Genomic DNA, 25,072 nt, shown 5'->3' with positions numbered 1-25,072 from the left:
ACGAGACCTGAAAGTATGCCTAGTATGTGTAACTGATCTGATCTTTTCTATAATCTTAAGACGATTATCCACCTACTACCCTCATACATTATCACCTGCAGGAAGAGACAGAGAGAAGTATATATATTTATAACCTACTGAATCACCTTCCTGACTTTTAACAAATCAATACAACCAGTAATATTCCCCCTCCTGCCCTTCCCATGTTTACATTTATCATCGACACAGTAATATTCCCCCTCTTCTTCTTCCCATGCTTAAAATCATCGACACAGCATCAAAGGAGTTCAGTATCTTTACACTGCCCAAGATAAAACCCTCCTGTTTCTGCTATACCCATGTTCACTGCAACCACACTTCTGCTAATCCTTTTTACAGCCAACAGTCTCAAAGAAGTTCAATATCCCTAACGCCACCCTGTACAGGACTGCCTTCAAGGAGGGCATCAACATTTATCTCTTCACATTTACTTACTTAATCATAAACAACTACTTACTACAACTTATAATAACCAAACCCTCCTCCCCTCTTCCTCATCATCACTAGCAGAGGCTCAAAGAAGTTCAGTATCCTTAACTCCATACTACACAAGATCGCCCTCAAGGAAGGCATCAAAACCCTCCTCTATTTACTTTATTTCTCTAATCAGAGAGTCCCACAAACAATAAGAACCAAACACTCTTTCCCTCATCCTTATCAGCACCAAAAAGAGTCTCAAAGGAGTTAGGCATCTCCATTTCCACCGTGTATGTTAAGCTCCTACTTTTACAAAATCATTTAAATACAGCAAATAACTATGATCTGTGCTAACCAAAGCCTCTTCCCCTCCTCCGTACCATCACCAACAGAGCCTCAAAGGAGTTCGGCATCCCTAACTCCACACTGTACAAGATCGCCCGCAAGGAGGGCATCAAACTCTCCTCGCCCTTTTCTGCCATCCAACCCTCATGGAATCCCGATGACCTCAACAAAGCTCTGGACGCCATACGAGGAGGCATGAGCGTCCAGAAGTCAGCTCAGGAGTACGGCATCCCAACCGGCACGCTCTATGGTCGATGTCGCAGAGAGGGCATCGAGCTGAGCAAATATCAGGTCAGTCAGGTTCGTGTAATCCTTCGTGTCCTCCTCCCAGGCTTTAAGTCCTACTCTACTCACGCCCTGCCCACACACGCACACACCTACACCCACCCGTTTAACTCTCTCAGGCTTCACTACTACCGCTACTGTTGCTAAATTTTAAGTGTCACTACCTGGGGCATGCGGGAAACTAAATTCTGTCAATGCTAAAATTATCTTTACATTTTTAACATTTGGAAGTTTACCAGAATAAAAAAGTAAAATGCCTTCATTTTGGGCATAAAGATCTCATCTAAATCACCTTTCATTTTATGCCATGTAGAAGATACAAAATGGAAAGACAGGAAAAAAAAAAAGTAATACTGTATATCCTTTTGAACCATCGGAAAAACTAAATTATCTAAAATTTGGAGCACTCAGAACACTGCTGAAATTTTAAACTGTTTTGTGCACTCTGGAAACAAATATTTTTAAAAACTGTATTCCACCTTGTGCAATGAGACATTTTTGAACCAAATTATTTTTTCAAGTAGGTCAACTGAAAACTAGGAAAAAAAATCTTTCCTAAACTGCCTTTCATTTTCTTATAAAAAAAAAAAAAACTTACCTAAATTAATGTTCATTAATGCATTCACATACGAAAGTATCCAACCTGTTATACACTGTGATTTTTTAAATTTAAAAACATGCTCGAAATTTTTAATAAAAATGATTATCAATACTGTGCATTCTTAAAACTTGAAAAAAAAATCAATCAATAAACTTCCAGTTAGTACAACTGACTAGTTACAAAATAAACTCCCTCCCAAATACGAAAACACAAATAATTATAGAGCATGATATGTTAAGTTACAAACTCTTAGTCTATAACTGCAACTGCATCTTACAGTAACAATTAAAATCTGTAACGAGTGCCAGTGCTTCAGAAAAGGGGAAACTGAAACAAAATTGGCGATTATTTCAGCCCAAATTAAACCTGTAACAAATCTGGCTACCCTGATATTAATTGTATACTGAAATTTTGTGGTTTGATAATTAAAATTCCTTGTGCTAAAAAAATTAATAATTAAAACTCTAACCAGTTCCAATTGGCTACCTAGAGACTGGTTGGAAAAAAAACAAGCACATGTCATTTGTGTGGCTGAAAATTTGGGTGACACTTTTGGTTTCAATTAATTAACATCTTATCAACTAATTAACCTGTTTTAAGAAATGGCTACCTTGAAACTAATGACTAAGGATGAATCAGATCCATATATTTAGTCTCTGGTTTAACAGATATGGCTTTTAAATAAGCTGGTTACAATTGGCTACCATGAGACATGATGATGATGATAATGATGATTGACTTAGAACCACATATGATGATGATGATGATGATGATAATGATGACTGAATTAGAACCACATATGATGATGATAATGATGATTGACTTAGAACCACATAAGGATGACTGAATCAGACCCACATACGATGATGATGATGATGATAATGATTGAATTAACCACGTGTAGTGATGATGATAATGATGATTGAATTAGCCAGGTGTAGTGATGATGATAATGATGATTGAATTAGATCCACATTAACAACAGTGTGGCATTCCTTGCATCAAAACCCCTGTCTGATTGGCTACTGATGTGATAATCCTACACCCACTAGTCAGAACTGTGGTGGGTGTACTGTGGGGTGGTGGGTGTGGGGTTGGGTGCATGCTAGTGGGTGGGGGGTGTTCGTCCTCCCTCCCCCCCTTCCCCCTCACCCCCCACCCCCTGCCTGCCTGTGAGAGGGTTGAAGTTAAGTCACACCCACTGACATCGCCACTCGGCCCCCCATAGGTAAGGCACGCGGCAAAGGAGACCACCTGCCCCATCTCACTCACCGAGAAACAAAGTGGTAATATGAATGGAGTTATGGATGATGTGTTTGATTTCACGATGACTGTGTTTCTGGCCACTCCGCTGGGGATTGATCACTGCACTCACGCTGTGCCACATACACGCATAAACACACAAACACACACACACACACACACACACACACACACACACTTCCCATACCCGTACCCAGCACAGGAAACCAGCCATGTACCAGAAAATGAGGATTACGTATTATTCAAACTTCAATACGATGACTTCTACAGCCATGGGGAGATTTATAACAGTGGAAAGTACGATAAATCCCTCATTAATCCCCTCACAAGACAATATTTACCCTTGGATGTTTAAATTCACCCGGAAATTGCAAGAATAAAATTAGTCATCGTATTCATGGGGTTAAATATGAAGCACACGTCCACAAATACGTCACAGGCTTGAATGCGCTTATAAATAAATGCAAGTATGTATGATCACAACCCACAAAATCACACGTATGTATGTGCATCCACACGCGATTATCCACAGGCACACACTCGAATGTGCATGTACACAACCACACCTAGTTACACACACACACACACACACACACACACACACACACACACACACACACACACAACGTTATTGGAGAAAAAAGTACTGTCAAGACACTGTTGTTTTAAATCTTGAAACAAAAGATGATACATACAGATTATTCCTGTACTCTAAGTCCTAGTACCTCTCTCTCTGGTTCAATTAAGAAAACTAATCTTCAACCTGATATTTTAAGTAACTCATATAAAGCACACACACACACACACACACACACACACACACACACACACACACACACACACACAGGATATATATCGTCAGGTCGTCTCGTGGAATTTGGTCCGTATTCCAGTCGGTTGAGGAAGATCCCTAACACCTTTTACAGTGCGACTTATTTTGCTTATTACACCTCACTCCCCTTGTTACATAAACGCTGTAATATAGTCATAATCAGCATAGATAAGGTACAAAAGGATATTGACCACCCATATCCAAAAATAGATCGCTAAGGAAAACGCGTTAGGGAGCTTCCATAACCGACGCGAATGCTGGTCAAGGCGTGCACATAACCACCTGGTATGAATGCAGAAAGCCACACACATACGCACATCCGCAGCCACGAATGTGCATACACAGTGTACACAACTATATACGACTGCACACACACACACACACACACAATTATGTGCACATAACCACACGCATATGTGCACACGATTTTTTAAGTATCTTTACCTGGCTGATCAATGGTTTCACAATGAGCGCTGTTACTCTTGGCTTAGTCCCCCCTCCCCTTGTCATTTATTTTACAAATGGATACCGTATTTCATATACTGGGTAAAATTCCATCTTTATGGTGAATTAATAACAATTGCTGGACGTGTATGAGAAGTTAATGTTTTCAGATTTATCAAGCATACAATGATACACTGAGATACACACACATTGACAAGTACATTATACAGTATACACACATTCACAAGTACACAGACTCACAAACACACATACTCACATACCCCACACCCATGCAAGTGCACACACTCCACCCATACAAGTACACGCACGTCTGTACACACTACTACTCATACAGGTCGGTAAAATACATCGCCTACAAGCAAGTGACTCGTAAATACGCTGATATACACAGGGAAAACATGAAACACGAACTTTCTCAAGCCCTTTCACATCACAAAAGCGCTCTGCAAATTCCGTGTGTCAATTTTCCTTTCGGGTACATATAGGTCTTCATACACAATTACATGCATAGACTTAAATTACAACTACACGGATGTAAAGCTGGCCACACATGAACCTGAGACAGTGTGTGTGTGAAGTGGAAATGAAGGTAAAGTTTCCAACGTTCATGCATCACGGTACCTTGGTCTTTTGTGCTAATATCTGATACCTGCTTTAAGTCAGTGCCACCAAGAAACATGTCATTATGTCATGGTTATCAAGTGCACCAGATGCCAGACTTCTGAGACACATTAATGCAGTCACAGGTTCATATGCAGCCAGGTGTAACGAGACAAAAGTTCACCTACTCTTCCACGTCTTCTTCATACTTCCACTTTCCTCCATGACACACAATTTTAAAGAGCAACATCTGTGAGTAAAGAAACATACCGGTCCTCTCTAAGCTTGGGATAATTAGCCACCGGAGGAAAGTGAAAGGTAGAAGATCGGAAATATTAACAACTGTCCCTAATTACATAGTCGAGCAAAGAAGTATCAGTGCAGATTTGGCGCGAAGCAACTGAAACCACGTACAATTACTTGAAGAAAATGCCCGATTATTATCATTTTTTTCCGTTTGGGTAAATCTTCTTGCTTAAAGATGGAACATGTTGCTTGCTTGTGACATTTACCAATCAGGGTTGTTATTATAATGCAGTCAGGTGATACCAGGTAAATATTTTTGAGATTTCAGACGCTCTATTGACCGTTTCAAATATCATCGTACCCCACCTGAGCGATACTTTTTTGACCGACTGTATAAGCTTGCAATTCACAAAAAAAAATTCACATACATAAAAACACACTCTTGAATATACACAAACAAACACAGCCACACGTATTCACACACTCATACCTACAGACGCATACAAACACATGCACGCTCGCACCCACTGTCATGTACGGAAATATCCACACACACACACACACACACACACACACACACACACACACACACACACACACACACATTTAGTACTCGAAACCCACATAAAAGCATATTCACACACACACACACACACACACACACACACACACACACACACACACACATTTAGTACTCGAAACCCACATAAAAGCATATTCACACACACACACACACACACACACACACACACACACACACACACACAATTTAGTACTCAAAACCCACATAAAAGCATATTCACACACACACACACACACACACACACACACACACACACAAAATTTAGTACTCAAAACCCACATAAAAGCATATTCACACACACACACACACACACACACACACACACACACACACACACACATTCAGTACTCGAAACCCACATAAAAGCATATTCACACACACACACACACACACACACACACACACACACATTCAGTACTCGAAACCCACATAAAAGCATATTCACACACACACACACACACACACACACACACACACACACACACATTCAGTACTCGAAACCCACATAAAAGCATATTCACACACACACACACACACACACACACACACACACACACACACACACTGTCACGGCCAATAGTTCCTGTATACTACTGCAATTCTAAATCCGTGCAGCGAATTCCAACCCCACTTAGGAAGATCCGATTAGGTTTTGATACTATTTGCATTTCTGTGGTTGCAAATTAACGTTGCAAGAATCCAGAAATTGATGGTTGGCAATTGCATGGTTTTGATATCAATTGTACGCTTGGAGTCAGTAATAATAATAATAAAAAAAGGCCAAATATCTACCACTTAAGTTCATTAGTTCATCAAAATTTCTTAATGTTTTGTTCATCACCTCACGGAACTGTGCAACTCTCACACCTTTATGCCGTAATTACCTGAAATTCTGTGGAACTTTAATTATGAGGTTAATGATTAAGTTCACCCGATCTGACTACACCTGGTCATCACCTGGGCAGAAACGGGTTAGTGATCTTTTGTCAGGTTAGACCAGAGGAAGTTCAGGTTAGGGAGATTTCATTATTATTTTTTTTTTCTTGGGGATTTCGAACATTATAGGCATTATTATTATTTTTATTATTATTATTATTATTATTAATTATTATTATCATCATCATTAACCTTCGTAGGGATTTCAAAAAATTTAGGACATTATTATTATTATTATTATTATTATTATTATTATTAGCAATAGTAGTAGTAATCGTATAGAAATTTCGAACATTTAGGATATTATTATTATTATTATTATTATTATTATTATTATAGGGATTTCGACGTATCAGGGCAATATTCAGTGACTCCGTTATTTACTAATATAAAATTTATTGGGCTCACATTATTTCGAGACGGTGTAAAGGAACTATTGACCGCCATTACACGAACACTATCACAACCCTCTCAGTACGATTACGCCTATTTACTTCCTTCTTGCTACTATCAGACGGAACTGTTCGATTTAGGGCAGGCCTCTCGCAGTGAAGGGGTTGACTCCACTGGGTTCCATGACGCCATTTCTTATTCTTGCTGCCTCCAGACGATTTTTTTTTTGACATTGAGGGATACTGTCTGGTGATTAGGGGGGTTATCTGAGGCAACACCTAACCCCTCCAGTTCTAAGTCGCCCTTCTAAGCTGACTGAAATCGTCTTAACGTGTGAAAAATACACTGCATAAAATTAACCCCTCAGTTCCAAAAAAATCCTCCTCCGCTGAAGGAAACCGTCAGTCGATAAAAATACGAGCACCAACCCGTCCAATTCGTCTCCCTCATAAGCTGAATAAAATCGCCTGGAGGTAAGAACATGCCAAACTACCAATCGAACCCCTCTAGTTCCAAAAGTTTCCCTCCTAAGCTAAATAAAATCGTCTTAAGATATAAAAATAAAGAAATCTAACATCTCATTTTCCGAAGTTTCTCCTCAGCTACATAAAATCGTCTTAAGATATAAAAATAAACTTTAAAAAATCTTATCTCATGTTCCAAAGTTTCTCCTCGCAAGCAAAATAAAATCGTCTTAAGATATAAAAGTAAACTAAAAAAATATCTAACCCCCCCCATTTCCAAAATTTCTTCTCAGGTAAATAAAATCGTGTTAAGATATAAAAATAAATAAACTAAATGAAAAAACTCACACATCTCCATTTCCAAAGTTTCTTCTCAGTCCCCAAATCGTCTGAAGAGAGAAACAATTATAAAATCTACAAAATCTAACCCTCCAGTTCTAAGCTGAATGAAATTGTCTGAACAGCAGTAATAAACTACAATATTTAACTGACGATTCCTTCTAACCCTTGGAACACCACGAGAAGCCTCCCCAAACCTGAATAAAATCGTCTGAAGTCTAGAATAAATCGCAAAGAAAACGTAGTGAAGGGGGGTGTAGCCTATGTCACCACCAAGACGGTTTTTATGCTAATTTGCGCTGTCACCCTCAATTTTTACACTTAAATATCGTTACTTGAATTTTTTACTTACTTGGAGCATACTGAAATGAGTCATTCACTGACCTGTAGTTATTCATTGACCTTTAGTTATTCACCGACGTCTTAGTTATTGACCTGCAGTTATTCATTGACCTTTAGTTATTCACCGACGTCTTAGTTATTGACCTGCAGTTATTCATTGACCTTTAGTTATTCACCGACGTCTTAGTTATTGACCTGCAGTTATTCATTGACCTTTAGTTATTCACCGACGTCTTAGTTATTGACCTGCAGTTATTCATTGACCTTTAGTTATTCACCGACGTCTTAGTTATTGACCTGCAGTTATTCATTGACCTCTTGATGGAGTTCCTCACTGACCTTAATGGAGTTATTCACTGACCTTTTAATGGAGTTATTCACTGACCTTAATGGAGTTCTTCAGTGACCTTTTAATGGAGTTATTCACTGACCTTTTAATGGAGTTATTCACTGACCTTTTAATGGAGTTATTCACTGACCTTTTAATGGAGTTATTCACTGACCTTTTAATGGAGTTATTCACTGACCTTTTAATGGAGTTATTCACTGACCTTAATGGAGTTCTTCAATGACCTCTTAATGGAGTTATTCACTGACCTTTTAATGGAGTTACTCATTAACATCTTGATGGGGTTACTCACTGACCTCTTAACAGAATTATTCTATGACCTCTTTACTATGTGTCTTCCCTTTGAGAGAAATTAATCGCCAGGAGGTAGCAAGAACGAAGTATAGGAGGCATAACCGTACTGAACAGGTGAAATGCGAATACACACACACACACACACACACACACACACACACACACACACACACACAACATTTTCACATTAATACAGACGGCAGGTTATACACAATTTCCAGAATAGTTTGTCCATAAAAAAGGAAAAAGAAAAATATTGCACCGGTACCCTTTTGCAACATTTCCTCCAACCCTTTCAATCCGATGACCTGTTTTGTTATATACACCAGACCATTTCACTCAGCTACCGGGGAGGTCCTTGGCAGTGAGGGGGTTAATTAGGCCTCTGTCAACCCCCTCACCCAACCCTCCCTTTCGAAAAATCACCCATAAACTGAATAAAAACCGTCTGGAGAGAACAGGGTCACTGGAATGAAGGGGATTTAACTTTGACTGCCTACGGTTTCTCAGCTGAATAAAATCGTCTGGAAAATAAGTCGCTGAAATTAAGGGGTTTAACATTAATTGCCTACCGTTTCTCAGCTGAATAAAATCGTCTAGAGAACAAAAAGTCACCGGACGGAAGATAACTTGGCCCAGATTTTCGTCCTTTTGCAGCTTATGCCACAGTTCCATTGGTGGAAGAGACAGTACCGTGACTGAATCCTTTCCATAGCACTTCTTCGTGGCTAGCATCCTGTTCAACCGTTAAACCTCAGACAATACCATGACTACCGGCTTCCCATAGCACTTCTTCGTGACTAGCATCCTGTCAAACCGTTAAAGCTCAGACAGTACCATGACTACCCCTTTCCCATAACACTTCTTCGTGACTAGCATCCTGTCAAACCGTTAAAGCTCCGACACTACCATGACTACCGCCTTTCCATAACACTTCTTCGTGACTAGCATCCTGTTCAACCATTAAACCTCAGACGATAGTGACTGCCGCCTTTCCATAGCACTTCTTCGTGACTAGCATCCTGTTCAACCATTAAACCTCAGACGATAGTGACTGCCGCCTTTCCATTGCACTTCTTCGTGACTAGCATCCTGTTCAACCATTAAACCTCAGACGATAGTGACTGCCGCCTTTCCATAGCACTTCTTCGTGACTAGCATCCTGTCCAACCGTTAAACCTCAGACGATATCGTGGCTGCATCCTTTCCATAGCACTTCCTCGAGACCAGCATCCTGTTCAACCGTTAAGCATCACTACCACCTTTCCACAGCACTTCTTCGTGACTAGCGTCCAACTGTTAAACCTCAGACAGTACCATGACTACCGCCTTTTAATAGCACTTCTTCGTGACTAGCATAATCCACCGTTAGGCTACTGTTACAAACGAGACGATACCATGACTGCATCGTTTCCAAAGCTCTTCTTCGTGACTAGCAACGTATTCTAGCGTTAATCCACTGTTACAACTCGGCATTCAAGACGGAGTGATGGCATTTCAAGGCTAAGTTAAAGCAAACGGGGTATAGTCCCCCTGTAACCAAATAATAATAATAATAATAATAATAATATGAATATGAATATGAATAAACTGACAGTAAGAATGAATAACGCCAAAATGTGCCATCATACTACTACTACTACTAATAATAATAATAATAATGATAAAGAAAACACTTAATGTATATCACACTAAAGGGATCAGTGAAGACTGCCTAAGCTTTACTAGTACCTTCCCGTAAGTTTAATAAAATCGTCTAAAAATGCAATAAATAATTAAATAAACTCATCTTAAATGTCAGGACCAATTTGCCTAGCCCCGGGCTTCAGTGCTCTTCATGGGGCAACATAGGATTGGATGATGGATGGATGGATGGAATAAATTCTTTCATGACAAAAAGGAAAATGGAAACTTAAATCCCCCCACTGCGACATCCACTACGAAACTTCTCACATAAAGGTAGCGTCACACTAGACCAAAAGTGACTAACATGCGAGCCAAAACGGCTAGCAGAGTCGAGTGTCCGTCACACTCGTGTGTTTTTGCGAGCCGAAATGGCTAACAGTGTCGTCTGCCTTGGCGCCTCGTGGTCATTTGTAAATAAACCACCATGGAGTACCCACTCCCTTTTCCTCCGTTTCTACAACCTCCTAACGTACTTTAGCAACTCCAGAGCCACAAAGCAGTCTACTAGAGTTTTCCTTGCCGCAGGATCCATATCGAAATCTGATTTCTACTTGTTGTTTGAAGACAAAACAGACAGCCTCCGCGGGCTGGTCACCCGAGTGTCAGAATATTTATTTCATGTCACAAGAAAAAAATTAAAGTGAATAAAAACCACATGAATTAAATTGTATTTATGTAACAAGTTTAGTTAAAGTTTCCTTCTGTGAATAACAGAATATCTTCTCACCAATTACAAAATTAATATAGGCTCATTTGAGTTCTAATCCCACCAACAAGCTGTGAGCGAGAATTGTTATCCATTTCGCCTAGCAAGGGAAATCTCGCTCACCGTGAGTCAGTTTGGCTAGCGGGTCGCAAAACTGTCTAGCATGTTAGCCACTTTTGTCCCAGTGTGACGCTGCCATAAGATGAAGAGAACCGTCTTATTGTTGCAACATCAAGAAGGATCATTAGGGTTTATCTGAGACTGTAAACTGTAACTACTTCACTACGAGAGATCTCACTCAATCTGACGGTTTATCTGGGGGTTGTGAATATGTACATAAATAATAATAATAAATAATAATAATAATAATAATAATAATAATAATAATAATGATGATGATAATAGTAGTAGTAGTAGTAGTAGTGACAATAATAATAATAAAATAATAATAATAATAACAAAAACTAATATGTAAATAAATAAATGTAATAAACGGATAATTGATAAAGCCTTTGATAAATGACAAAGAAATTTCTTGGTGGCGAATTAAGATATGCTATTGTGGTAAAAGGTCATCGCAGTACTGAATTAAATCGCTTGGAGGCGGCAAGAAAATATATGTAAAAATGGGAGATTTTTTTTTACCCCCTTCCCTCCCTGTAAGTCAGTGTAATCATACATTGTTAATCTAAAGGAAAATCCTCTTGAAGCAGTACTAAATTCACCTTATACAGGTTGTGCCAAAGAATTCAGCTCTTCGTATCATCTTAACCCCTACACGCCGGGGGTTTTCCGATGTTGCACACTCCTCCCTACGGGGGATATCCCTGATGGAAAAAAAATACCCTTACTTTAAACCCTAATATCTGCCAAACTATAACAGCTAGAGAAAAAATTAAAGATACATAAGAAACACCAACTCTTCCTCTTTCAAATGAAAGTATCCCCACGTCTCTAGGTGGTCCCGTCGATGAGTAAGGATAAGTTAAAGTTCAAAGGGTAGTGGGAAGACGCCTGTGGCTATACACATCAACCGGCGTTGCCCCGCGCCCAAAATCGTGAATTGTATACCCGTCAGCCGGCGGTTAGGGGTTAAAGAAAATAAGCTTAACTCTTCCGTGTTCCATGGAATCATGTATTGGCAGTCTAATTATTAAAAGGAAATTCTGTGTTACAGATATAAAGTTGTTTGAAGCAGTACTGTACTTGTTGTGTCAGGGAATTCAGCTCTATCTTTGCATCACCTTAAAGAAAATATGAGTAAAGTCTAAGAAGCAAATATATCCTTAAGATGAGCAACATCTGTCGCTGGTTGAGATAAAATAAATAAAATAAAGTGCGATGTCAGTTCTGAATAAAATAATAAAACAGTGAGGTGTGATATTAATTCCCAATAAAATTGTCCGGTGTCAGTAAGAATAAAATGTGTAAATGCAGAACTCCGCCTTAAAGGGATAAATCTCGGTCCAACACAGCCAAAATAAGGGCCCGTATTCTTGTCTGTTAAGGAGGCTTCCTAACACCTCTTAATTAGCAATTTATTTTTGAACATGGGTGGTTAATATCCTTTGTACAGTATTTATGTAGAGTATGACAATATTGGAAAGAATTATGCAACACAGAAGAGGGCAGTAAGATGTAATAAACAAAATAAATTGATTAGGAAGAGTACAGAGCACTGTAGGTAAGAGGCATGTAAAGTGAAAACAATGAAATTAAACAGCGAAATTAAAGTTAAACAATGTAAGTAAAGATTAGAGCATGGGTCACTGTAGATACAATGCATGTAAAGAGAAAAGTGAAATAAAAAGGGAGATTAAACAGTGAAATAAAACCATAAAGTTAAATAAATCAACTTTTTTTTCATCAGTCGGTGTGTGATACTCCCCGGCCATGATTACCTTCACAACCAACTTATCTTTCAGTAAGTGCCGTATTATAAGTTGTACTGCTTCGTAACTCCTTATTCTCGGCGATTTATTATACCCATCGAACCTCACTATTTACTTTAATGTTATTTCTATTCCTTTAATACCATCATCGGCTGCTTTAGTCACGAGAAGTTGCTGTAGTATACTGTGCAAAACAAATAAGTGAGAATGAAGTGTTATGACATCTGCAAAAGACATTTGCAATACGGCTGAAATTCCCACAGCCTCACATGCCGATAAATGTAATCACAGAGAATACCCACCATGCTCAGAGATCCCGTGTTATGTTCTAGATGGATTGAAAGGTACTCTTCCACTTTTTCATTTGCAAGCTTACTTGTCCAAATAACAGATTAACATTCGATATATATTACTAATAAAAGAACAGTTGAAATGAAACTTTATGACGTGTATGGTTATCATCCACCGAACTGACTTGCCAAGCAATACACATATCACTTGAGAGCTGAATTCTGAATGTATTACTAGATATGCTTTCAGGTTCCCAAGGGTTAAAACGATGTATGTTTATAATACTCAAGAATTCAGTCATACAATGCAACACAAAACAAAAAGAAAGAGGTGCTAGAGCATCTCCTAAGCCAACGAGAAGCAGTCCGTCGCGGTGTGGTGTTGTGTGGGACACGGTAAAAGAATAAATGAAAGGTGAGCGTAATAAATAAGGCGGCAGTGTGAGGCTGGTGCCATGATACCACTGAATAGTGTGCCACCAAATGGCTTACAGGATTGCTTCAAACAACTTTACAGCATTACCAAGTGAGGTTGCACAAGATCACAAGGCTGAAAGTAATGTTGCAAAAAGGTACCCTACTTATAATTATATTCATATTTAAATTTCCTGAAACTTTAACATTAGTTCATGTATATATATATATATATATATATATATATATATATACATTATTTTGAGCTGTAAAATTTTATATCTGGTATGTCACCATTTCACTTTCATAGAAAATTAGCACACGTTACAGTCAGTGGTCTCATCTCTGATGAGAAGACAGTGATACAACTGATTGCAACACACACACACGTACACACACAAACACACAGTGTTGTATGTGCAGGTTTGTTGCCCATGTGGAGTGGGTGAGTGAGTGAGGTGGTGGCGGGAAGGTGACCGGGTAGGTATATGAGTGAGTGAGTGCAACTCCTTCCTGCCCCCGAGAGCAGAGACCTGAGTGTGACCCCCTCCACCATCCTTCTCCCCTAGGGCGTGCCGTGGTCAGAGGAGGACATGAAGGACGCCTTAGAAGCTGTACGGGTAGGTGAGATGTCCATCAATCAGGCTGCTATACACTTTAATCTGCCTTACTCCTCTTTGTATGGACGTTTCAAGCGCGGCAAATACGAAGATGGACTTCCACATCAGGATTTCTTGCATCAGGAGATGACGATAGAGCACTACCCGGCCGACCCTCAACAGAACCAGCCGCAGCCGGCCCTGCAGCAGCCAGCACAGCAGCCGCCGCAGCACACCCCGCCGCCGCAACAACAGCCGCAGCAGGCACAGCCTCAACAGCAGCAGCAGCTCACCCCAGGACCGCCTTCAGAGCAATATTGACTAGATGAAGGGAACACTGGCCGCCACAGCGCCGACGTCGCGCCAGACCCTCACAGGTCTGAGCGTCCGACGGAGGAAGATCAGAAACAACCACCACAGCCGACGTCGCAGTCTACGCACGAAATACCGCAGCCGCACCCGCCACCCCCGCCTCCAGCGGAGGTGACGAGTCAGGCTGCCCAGGCGGATGCCGGGACCTCCCTGGGTCCAGGCTCCGACTACGGTGAGAGTGGAGGGCCGCCCACGCCCGTCGTATTCTCGGGTACCGAGGCGCCTCTCTACTCTGCCGCCGCCGCCGCCGCCGCCGCAGCCGCAGCCGCTGACCCCCACCATCCAGCGCTGTATTCCCCGCCGGCGACACTGCCACAGGACCCCCTGTACTCAGCTGCGTCCCTGGCACAGCCGCCGCATCCACAGGTGTACCCGCACTACTACCCTCTGCCGGAGTACCCAGGGCTGCGACCGGAGTACCGCGCCTACCAGCCGTACCCGCCGCGGCCCGATGACCCGACTCGGCCCGTGCAGTACCCGCACTACCCGCCCTATCATTTCTGACGCTGTGGCCGCCAGTGTTCCCGCAGTCCCGCCGCCCATCCCCGCTGATGCAGCCCAGGGCAGCGCTGCTGAGCACTACTAGGCGCCATCGAGCCACACAAGGCGCCGCAACCTTCACGCCACCACAACAGCCAATGGTGGCTCTGCTAACCCTACCACGGGACTAGCATTACATCTCCATCACGTGAATTGTATTGTATAAGTTCACCAACAGATTGTTACCGTCATTACTGCTGATGAGAAGAGTAAGTCACGACGCTGGCTGCGTGACACTAATGTGAGGTTATGTTGTTGTGTCTGGGTTTTAGGATAGTTGTCACGGCTGACACAGCTGTGCTTGTAATACCCATCAGTAAACACAAAATTACAGTGCAATGCTCTTCAGATGGATACAAACAAAACCAAGAACTGGAAGTAACAGGATATGTTGCTCACGACACGTAAGATATATATATAAATATATAAATATATAAATATATGTTGTAAGTAAGAGTTGGGTGGTGTGGTAGGAGGAATAGTCAGGTAAGATCCCATCCAAGTAGCGTAGATGTTTTGTTGAGTCCCCCCTCTCCCCCCGACCCCCCCAGGCAAACACCTCAGGACTCCTCACCTGCAACTCGACCTCCCCCGAGAGCGGGTCGACAGCCAAAGCCGATTAGTCTTCACCGAGTTGGATCATTTAATGGATACGCAGCAGGTGTTTAGCAGGTAGCAGGTAGATTAGTAAATGCACTATTTTACTAATTATGTGAGACGGTCCGAGGCCTAAGTAACCAGGGACGAGGACACCGCCCAGACCTCAGTTAGGCTACCCACACAGTATTGGGGCGTTTGCTTCACTGCTACACCCACTACACCCATACCACCACGTCCATACCAGGCCCACGCCATCACAACCTGGTGTACTGGTGTTATATTGACAGCCTGGTTCTTACATCACCTAAGGAATCATAACAGTAAAAACGAGTGGGAGATTTACTACATATTTCTACTACCGCGTCACTTAAGCCGTATCAGTCATGTCGAAACCAACTGCAGATTTGTTATTTGTTTAAAATGTGATGTTTACGCCAGAATATGTGTAGGATGTTGTTACCTATTTGTGAATGTGTTGTAACAGTAATTCCAAAATGCATTGCTTCTTCGAGGTAACAGTCTGCTTAATGAGGGATTGTTAGTTCTTTCAGAGGTAACAGTCATATGAAACTAAGGATATTGTTACTTCTTTACAAATGTGTGGTAACAGTCTATCCTACACCAGTGAGGGAGATTGTTACTTAATAAGGTTCCCTATCAATACTGAAACTAGTGGAAAATTGTTACTTCATTATGGATGTGTATTAAGTCATTCCAAACCTAGTGGGAGGCTGTTATCTCACATTTATGAAGAAGTAACAATCTTTCTAGTACTACCAAGGAACTGTTACTGGATATAAATACACAAGTCATTTCAGTACTAGGAGGGAACCGTTACCCCACATTTATAAAGAAGTAACAATTACTTTAGTATTAGTGAATGTGACCGCGAATTAACAAGTAACATCATTCCAGTAATAGTGAATGTTATTGCAGATGTATGAAGAAGTAACAGTTATTTGGGTAACATTGAAGAACTGTTACCATACATTTATAAAAAAGTAACAACCATTTCAAGACTTAAGATGCATTGTTACAGCTGATAAAAAAAAAATACCAGTACCAATAATTCCATCACAAATGAGAGTGTTACTTTACGGAACATTTTCACAAGCTGTTTACTCCAGAAAGACCACATAACAAGACCTAAAGAGTAACATTCCTTAAAAGTAACAGTTTCACCAAATTTACCCCTTCGGAAAAAAAAAGACGCGATTACTGTGTGTTACTTTAGAAGATGGATGAACCAGGCTGTCAAAAAGTAATCAAAATAAATAAAGTTGGTGTCACACGAGGTGTTTTTATGCGGCGACTTTTTCCCAGGCAACCCCATCTTAGCGGCGACTTTTTCAGGGTTGCTGGCGACTTTTCCTGCATGAAGGCTCGTGTTACAGTATTCCTTTAAAAATTGCCAAAAGGTGGTGACAGATATAAAGTTGCCGGGGAAGTGTTGCTAGAAAAACCGATCGTGCGAGTCAACTTTTTCAATTCGATGACCCTTTTTCAATTTATTTTGTACTTACTGCTACCACACGATTTTCTTCAGAACACCGAATAGTCAAGGAGTTTATAAAGGTTGTATCTAACCCCTCCAGTGCTAAGTCTCCTAAGCTAAACAAAACCGTCTGATGGTAACATAAATAAAGAGTAAAAAATTAAGTTGTCAGACTGCATGGGTTAACTCTCTCAATGTTAACTTTTTTTTTTTATTCTTGTTACTACCAGACGATTTTATTCAGCTTAAGGGACCCATTTCGAACTGGAAGGGTTAAATTTACTGTCGTAATTAGCTCCTTCACTATTAAATTACTTGGTGGTGGCAGCAAGCATGAAATAAGTGATGGCAAATTGTTAAGCATGAAGGTAATTATTCACTTTACTCAATTAATGTATCTTTCTGTTTTATTCTTACTGCCTTCTGACGATTTTCTTTACAGTAGGTGGGGTTTTTTTGAGCATGACGGGTTAGATGTAGCCTTCACCAACGCCCCCACTACTAAAGGTCCATCCTAAGCTGAATAAAATCGTCTGGATGTAGCAAGAGATGAAATAGAAGGGTACAGCTGGAAATTGAAAGGACATGCTTCTTTATTTCATTCTTGCCAATATGTCATGAAGCAACAAGAATGGCATGAAAATAGTAGATACCCTGATTGAAGAGACTACTGTTCTAATTCATATCATTCTTGCCAATTCATCTAGGTACGGCTAGGGTGAAATAAAAACAGCATGTCAGGGAATTAAAGTGACTAAGTGGGGCTGAAGTGACTAAGTGGTGGTTGAGGTGTGTGGGTGAGGTGTGGAGCAGATGACCTCTTCTCTGGACGCATGTTAAGTGATGTCAGGGAGGCGATAAGGAGGCAATTATGTGTCCTTTAGGGCCCCCCCCGCAAAGCCTCCTCACTCTTAAACAAAGCTATCATAGCCTATAGTGTTATATCTCAGAGATGGATCAAGCCGTTTAAAATGGCAAAATTGTTGGTAGGTGGTTCACCATTAGGTAATAACGTTAAGAGAATTTTACTACTGCGTTCTACTATCTGTGTGTAGGCATATGAACGGGGAGCCAGGCTGGGGGGCACATCACCAACCATGCTAGGGATCAACCAAGGCAGTGTGTGGAGAATGGCATACGTGGATCAGGGATTATTTACCATGGATGTATAGGAGGGGTGGTATACGCATCTTGATGAGAAAATTTACCTTGGATGTACGTGGAGAATGGAGGACTGAAAATATTCCCAAGGCAGTTTTGAGTCGCATACACGTCTTTTAAGAAAATTAGGTGAGGACGTTGTGCAAGTTTCAAGGATGTTTAAGAGATGTTGAACTGTGCACAAAGATACAAGACATGTAGATTTGTCCAGGTATGAAAATAAAAAGATAAAAAATGCATGTAAACAATTTGTCTGTAAATAAAATGTACGTTACTTCAGGTCTGGGTAGATTAAAGACTGTATATTTGGGTGAAATGAAGTGTGGATGGAGTTGAAAATGATGCGAGATGTGTATTTAAGAGATGATGAGGTATTGTTGATGAGATGCTGAAGGAGTGAATGTGATGCAGATAGAGTTGTTACGCTGCTGAGAAATAAGGTGTCGATGAGAGTTGTTAACGAGTCAAAATTTAGGTTCAGATGAGTTACAGAAGTGAGTGCGAGCTGATGTTACTGAGGCATGGTTTTGAAGATGCAAGTGAACTGGATAAAAATGATAGGTTAAAACTCTAGACTTAAGGTTGTTTAGCCATACCTCCCAAGAAACTGCTTGTCTTAGAGTGAATGAAGTTAATAATAGTGAATAATGATACCGAAAAGATATCTGCAAAAATAGATATAAGGTTATGCCATACCTCCCAAATACCTGTCTATATGGAAGTGAAAAAGTTGAGTGAAAAAATGCAAAAATAGAGTCTAAGGTTAAGCCATACCTCCCAAATACTTGTTTATGTGAAAGTGAGAAAAGTGAAATTTTTGGTAGTGAAAAAAATGCAAAAATAGCTATAAGGTGAAGCCATCTCTCCCAAATCACTGTCTGTAGGTCAGTCTCTTTGATGGTGTGGTTTGTGTTGGTGTGCCCCCGATAGCCTGGTCTTCGTGGCAGCTAGGGTAGGGGTGTGTTGAGGGTGGGGGTGGTGTGGTGTTGGGGGAGTGGGAGAGGGGGTGAGTGTGTCGGCTTATCCCCTCTCAACCCCTCACTTCCCCTCCCTACATCTACCTTCCCCCAAACACACCTTACCTGAATCTACTGCCCAGGTGTAAGGAGTTGGTTCCTCTATCACTCCCCCCCCCCAAACTCCCCCCCAACCCCCTACAGGCTCACCCTCCCCCAGCTTACCCCCACCACAATCCAGCTGGTCCCCCTCCCCCCTCCCCACACCTCGCTCTTCCCACGCCACACCTCCCCATCTCCAACCCTCCACACTTTACAGCCCCCACCTCTATACCCCCATCTTTCCAACCCCCACCCCTACCTCCTATCCCGCCACTTCCCCCTTACCTCCACGCTTTCCCCCCGGTCCCACCCCCTACCTCCAAGCTCTCCCCAGTATCCCCTCTTACTCCCTACTTCCATCTCCAAACATTTTTCTTCTCTAACCTAACATCCCCACTCATTTTCATCCCCGCCCTCCAATCCCATATTTTCCCCAACCCTCCTCCCTCTTCCCCACCACAGTTTTCCCTTCCCTGTCCCCCTCACTCTCCAACTCCCTCTCTCCCATTCCCTTCTCATCCCTCTTAATTCAGACCCTTTTCCCATTACCTTCCCACTCGTTCTTTTCCCCTCCCCAGACCATCTTCATCCTTCCCCACTAAAATCTCCCCCTTCCCTGTCTCCCCTATTCTTCCCAGTCGTCCTTCCCACTCCCACTCCCCACATTTTCCCTCCCCTTCTCCCCTTACTCCTCTGCTCCCTCCCTCTCCACACACATTCCCCTCCCTTCTCCCCTCTTCACGCACACTTCTTCCCCATCCTCCCTCTCCTCCCAGTCCTCGTCCTCCTCTCTATCACACACACACACTTCCTTTGATTCCAGACACACTGACCCCAGAAACTTGGGTAACTTCGCTCACACTTCATAACCTCCTCTTTCTACCTCATTAAATGCTCTTCTAATTGGTCAAGTTTTTAATTTAGTATCGATACTTTTCATTTATTTACGTTCAGCAAGGTTTTCATTCCATCAGCAACCATTTATTTACAAAGTTCTTCCTCTTGTCTACTTCACTTTCCCTTTTTACGCATTTCATATCCCTTTTTAAGTATAATTTCTTGTTTGTTTTTATCTTCTCCCTTCCCTCTTCTCTTGTCAACTTTTACAGCCTATTTTTGCCTTTTCTCCTTTCCTTCCAATCCTTCCCTTCATTTTCTTATCCGTTCTTCTCTCCTCTCCTTCCCTTCCCTTCCTCCCTTTCCCCTTTTCTCCACCTTTCCCCTTTTCTCCACCTTTCCCCTTTTCCCTCTCCCTTCCCTTCCTCTCTTCCCTTTCCTTTCCTTTCCTCCACTTTCCTCTTCTCTCTCCTCTCCTTTCCTCCCATCACACCCCAAGTAGTCTTCCTTTTCCTTTATGTTTGGTTTAAGTTACGTTGTCGTCAATACCTTTTAGTACCTCACGTTTACGTAGTACTGAACACACCCACTACAGCCACACTCTTACCTCAGTACAGTATACAGTACAGTTAGATTGTACACTCTAGAGATTTGCACCGTTTTTAGTACACCATTTTAAGTAGATACACACTACAGTACAGGTATACGTAATCTACACACTAACTTTTTTTTATGTTAACACCATTTCACTGCCAAGTATGTATATGCTAACACGATTCACCTTACACACACACACACACACACACACACACACACACACACACACACACACACACACAACACACACACACAGACACACACACACAATGTCAAACCTCCCCCTACACTATTTCCAGTAACTCAAACTGACATACAAACACCATCACACCACAATACTCATGACCTATAGCACAACATCCACTCACACTGTAACACTTTCTTATAACAACTATCAGTTCAGCACAAATTCACATCACTAATTTCAACACAGCACCCATTAACAGTAGGAGTAAAGCACCACAGCCATCCTTTAACCAAAAATACAAATGCACCATCAGTTCAATATCCACTAACAAACACATCACACCCAGCCACTAACAAAGACACAACACACCACAACCATCCACTAACAAGTACACCATCACAACAAACACAAAACCTAGGCTCACGTTAACCTCAAAACACTTTTTTAATAGGTTGTCTGTAATATTATTCTTTGATTAATTGTATCGAGTGCTTGGTTACCTGAATTCACGCACAGCCACCCACTATTTTGACGAGGACGCCTTTGTTTTATCGAATTCAGGCTATCGTCGGGTGATTTTGTTCAGTTTACAAGTGTCATCTGGTAGTCTAGGGGGTTTAAATCAATCTCCGTTAAACCTTTCGCTACCTGATGCCTCCCCTGTAAGTTGAATAATATTGTCCAATGGCAGGAGGAACTGATAAAAAAAGGCGTCATTGTGCTAAGGGGGTTTAAGCTGGTGGCTGTGACGAGAAATCGGTAACAACGTAGATTATTAACCCTTTCACTGCATCACGTCTCTGTAAAGCTGAATGAAACCGCCAGGAGGTAGCGCGAATAGAAGCTACCAAAGATATCTTCGTACTGGAGGGGTTAAGAAGCATTATCTCAAACCTGTCTATTACGAGGGGTCTCATGAAATCATCCGGTCCAAGCATTGAAAAAATCTGAGACATCATTGTACTGAAGAGGTTAATTTTACACATGAAATCGCACACTAGACACGCATCACAAAAACGTACAAAGAAAAGGGAGAACGAGACTACAAGCTGAGGTCAGTGGAGGTCACCGATGATTTCTGGTGATTATTTGGAAACTTTTTTGAAAAAACTGCCAAAATTCATTGCAAAGTAACCGCTTGCACTCTCGTTCCTTCCTTCCTTAGGTGTTAATTATATTTAATCACTGTATTTGTTATTGTTTTATTTCGTAATTTATTTTTTAGCATTCCTTTGTACGGTCACATGACTTGCTGGAGACAGGAGGTACACTTAGGGAAATTTTTAAAAGTAAAAAAAATCCAAGGCATTCTGGGATTTGTTTAGCTCAAGGTCATTTGATCAGAATGGAAGTAAAAAATAAAACAATTGATTTTTTCCCTGATCATAATACCCCAGGTCGAGCCAATTCCTTACAACAACCAGCCTATTAACCACACTGTTTTTCATAACATTTTAAGAGTTAAGGAAACGTACTATTAACAGGTTCAAGAGATTGGATAATTTAATGGTTAAGTAGAAATATTGTGCACGTGGGACCTTTTGGATAAACCTCTCTTGGGTGTGTGTCTGTGCGTGTGTAGCGCAGGTTGTGGGGGCTGTGCTGGGCTTAAATGTGCTAAGAGATTCAGTGACCCCTCGGGCTATATGTGATGTGGCTTTAGTGTTTTGTTTTGTAGATGTGGGCCAGAAACTGCTAACTGTGTGTGTGTAGTGTAAGACAACAATGTGTGGGAGTAGGTAGGTAGGGTCTTAAATAAGAAGTCCACGCACAGCCCATCTCCACAGCCTGCAAGTCTACCGCCACAGCCCCCAGCCCAAACCGGCTGTTGTAGCAAGCAAGACAGCCGTAGTGTCAGGAATATTTCTCTCTTTTTCTTTTCAAACTTCATGGTGATGTGATTTCTTGTATATATATATTTGTAATGATGATCTTTCAGTTTTCGTTTTTATTTTTAATTTTCAAAGTCAATGGTTTATATTTTTGGACAAGTGTGTTGATGGATTGTGGCTGGTGAGGGAAGTTGTCACCAGCTGAATGATTGTAAGGCCAATGTCAGGGGCATTTGGTCGGGACAGGGTCAAATGGAGTCAGGCAGAATGGGACGAGGGAAACGTAGTCCTGACCAGTACTTCTTGCACATATCTTGAACATGGGACAGCTGGAATGTGCCTTGACCCTGTCAAGCATAGATACAAGGTTCATTGTCTCATTTTGCGGGTCCAGTACAATGTCAAGGAATTGTGTGAGGGGACTGTTGACTGTGGCTGCCATAATTCTAACATGTTTAACCCGAGCCTCACCTGCCTCGTCCCTTGCCTCACTAAAGAGTGAACCAAGATCACTCTCTGAAATGACCATTTCTGCTATAATGGTGAAAGATGACCTCCCATCTTCCCTGTCAAGAACTACACTCTAACCTCACCAGCTGGATTGTACCAGTGAGTTGACCCTCACCTGCAAGATCCACTGTGACCTCAGCATTTAAGCTGTAAGGGTGAGGTGTGACCCCGACTCTTGCCCCGATCAAACACCCATGACAGTGGTCACCCAGTGTATACATGACCCCGTTTGTGAAGGTGACGAGAGCGGTCAATATCGGGTGGGTTGTTTGTCAGCCGTCATAGTCAGGTAAACACAAATATGCCGGTAAGCAAGGCAGGATCACGCTCCTTTGAAAAATGTAAAAAGCGGTGAGGGTTGTGTTGGTGGGGCGCTGTACTTAGCCCAACCACCTCAGTACCCCTAACCTCCCAAGTTCACCTCAGTAACCTCACACACAATCATAGCATGACTTACAGAAGGGTAATAATAATAAATAATAATAATAATACAAAAATAGTTAACATAGTGTATCTAGTAGGCCGTCAGAATAAGTGAAGTGCCCCCATGAACACAACCCTGACCCCTAACAATAACCCCCGTACCCTTCACGTCAGCCCAACCCTCAATCCGTACTGTCTGAAACATTGTCTTGTACTTCTTAGGCAGGAGCAACTTATCAGGGATACCTTTAGGGCCTCACTCTACCTTCAGGTTTGTATGTGGCATCACGACGCTTCCAACACTAGCTAGCTCGTAGGAGGCCCACACCCAGGGCTCTCAACGCATCACAACCAGATATTAGTTTCTCCCCTTAATAAAAAAAACAACTCCCTTGTAACTACTTAACCCCTAGTGTGTAAGCAAGATACTTTTTTATATTTACTGCATTCATACCAATGTTTCTCTTATTCATGACTTTTTTTTTTTAATGTATTAGTTCTATTGGGCATAGTTTTATGTATCATTTCCCCACTACAGTGACACGTTTTGTAATTAAATGGCGTACAGGTCAAGGCAGGGCAGAGCAAGGCGGAATCCCGGGGCAAAGCCAGATTGAACCGTACTCAGGTTAACCTCTCCTTATCACCCTTTTAGTCTAGTGATGTAACTCTCTCTTCCTTAACACCCTCCTGTTAATGTCCTCAGATCTATATTTTAAACAGTAGCTTTAGAGATTTAGATGCAGGCGCGCGAGGCAACGTCAAAACAGAAGTGCTCACGATACGATAAGTGGCGAGGGTGTTTTAGATTGTAAGTTTAGGCAGCATTTGGTGGTGGTGTGCAGAGTTGGCAGGATATGAGGTAGTGATGTAGGTTGTAAGTCTGGGATGTGTGTGTCTTGTGAACTTTGAAAGATGATTTGGTGTGATGGAAAACAGTGGCTGGGGTTTGAGTCGACTTTGAAAAGGGTTAGTTTGTGATTAGGACCAAGTGGATTCTACTAGATTGTCTTTCTGACTGTCTGGGATTCTTCTGTCATATTTAGAAATGGCATGATTCTGTTCATTTGTACTTAGGAC

At 41.5% G+C, this 25,072-nt stretch overlaps 1 protein-coding gene across 2 annotated transcripts in view; it reads left to right on the top strand.

Annotated features, from left to right (window-relative positions):
- LOC145408377 (uncharacterized) overlaps positions 1–14,982 on the top strand; it is an 89,100-nt gene extending 74,118 nt beyond the window's left edge. For both annotated transcript variants that reach the window (XM_080279107.1, XM_080279105.1), the window contains exons 9-10: positions 849–1,092; positions 14,351–14,982. In XM_080279107.1, coding sequence (XP_080135233.1) covers positions 849–1,092; positions 14,351–14,701 — 595 coding nt within the window. In that variant the 3' untranslated portion in view covers positions 14,702–14,982. The remainder of the gene's footprint in view (positions 1–848; positions 1,093–14,350) is intronic.
- Positions 14,983–25,072: the final 10,090 nt, after the last annotated feature.

The sequence above is a fragment of the Coenobita brevimanus genome, chromosome 77 (assembly GCF_032717465.1).
Source record: "Coenobita brevimanus isolate Jiangsu-jjx chromosome 77, ASM3271746v2, whole genome shotgun sequence".
NCBI lineage: Eukaryota > Metazoa > Arthropoda > Malacostraca > Decapoda > Coenobitidae > Coenobita > Coenobita brevimanus.
Note: the sequence above shows the minus strand (reverse complement) of the source record. Positions and strands in the feature narration are given on the sequence as shown.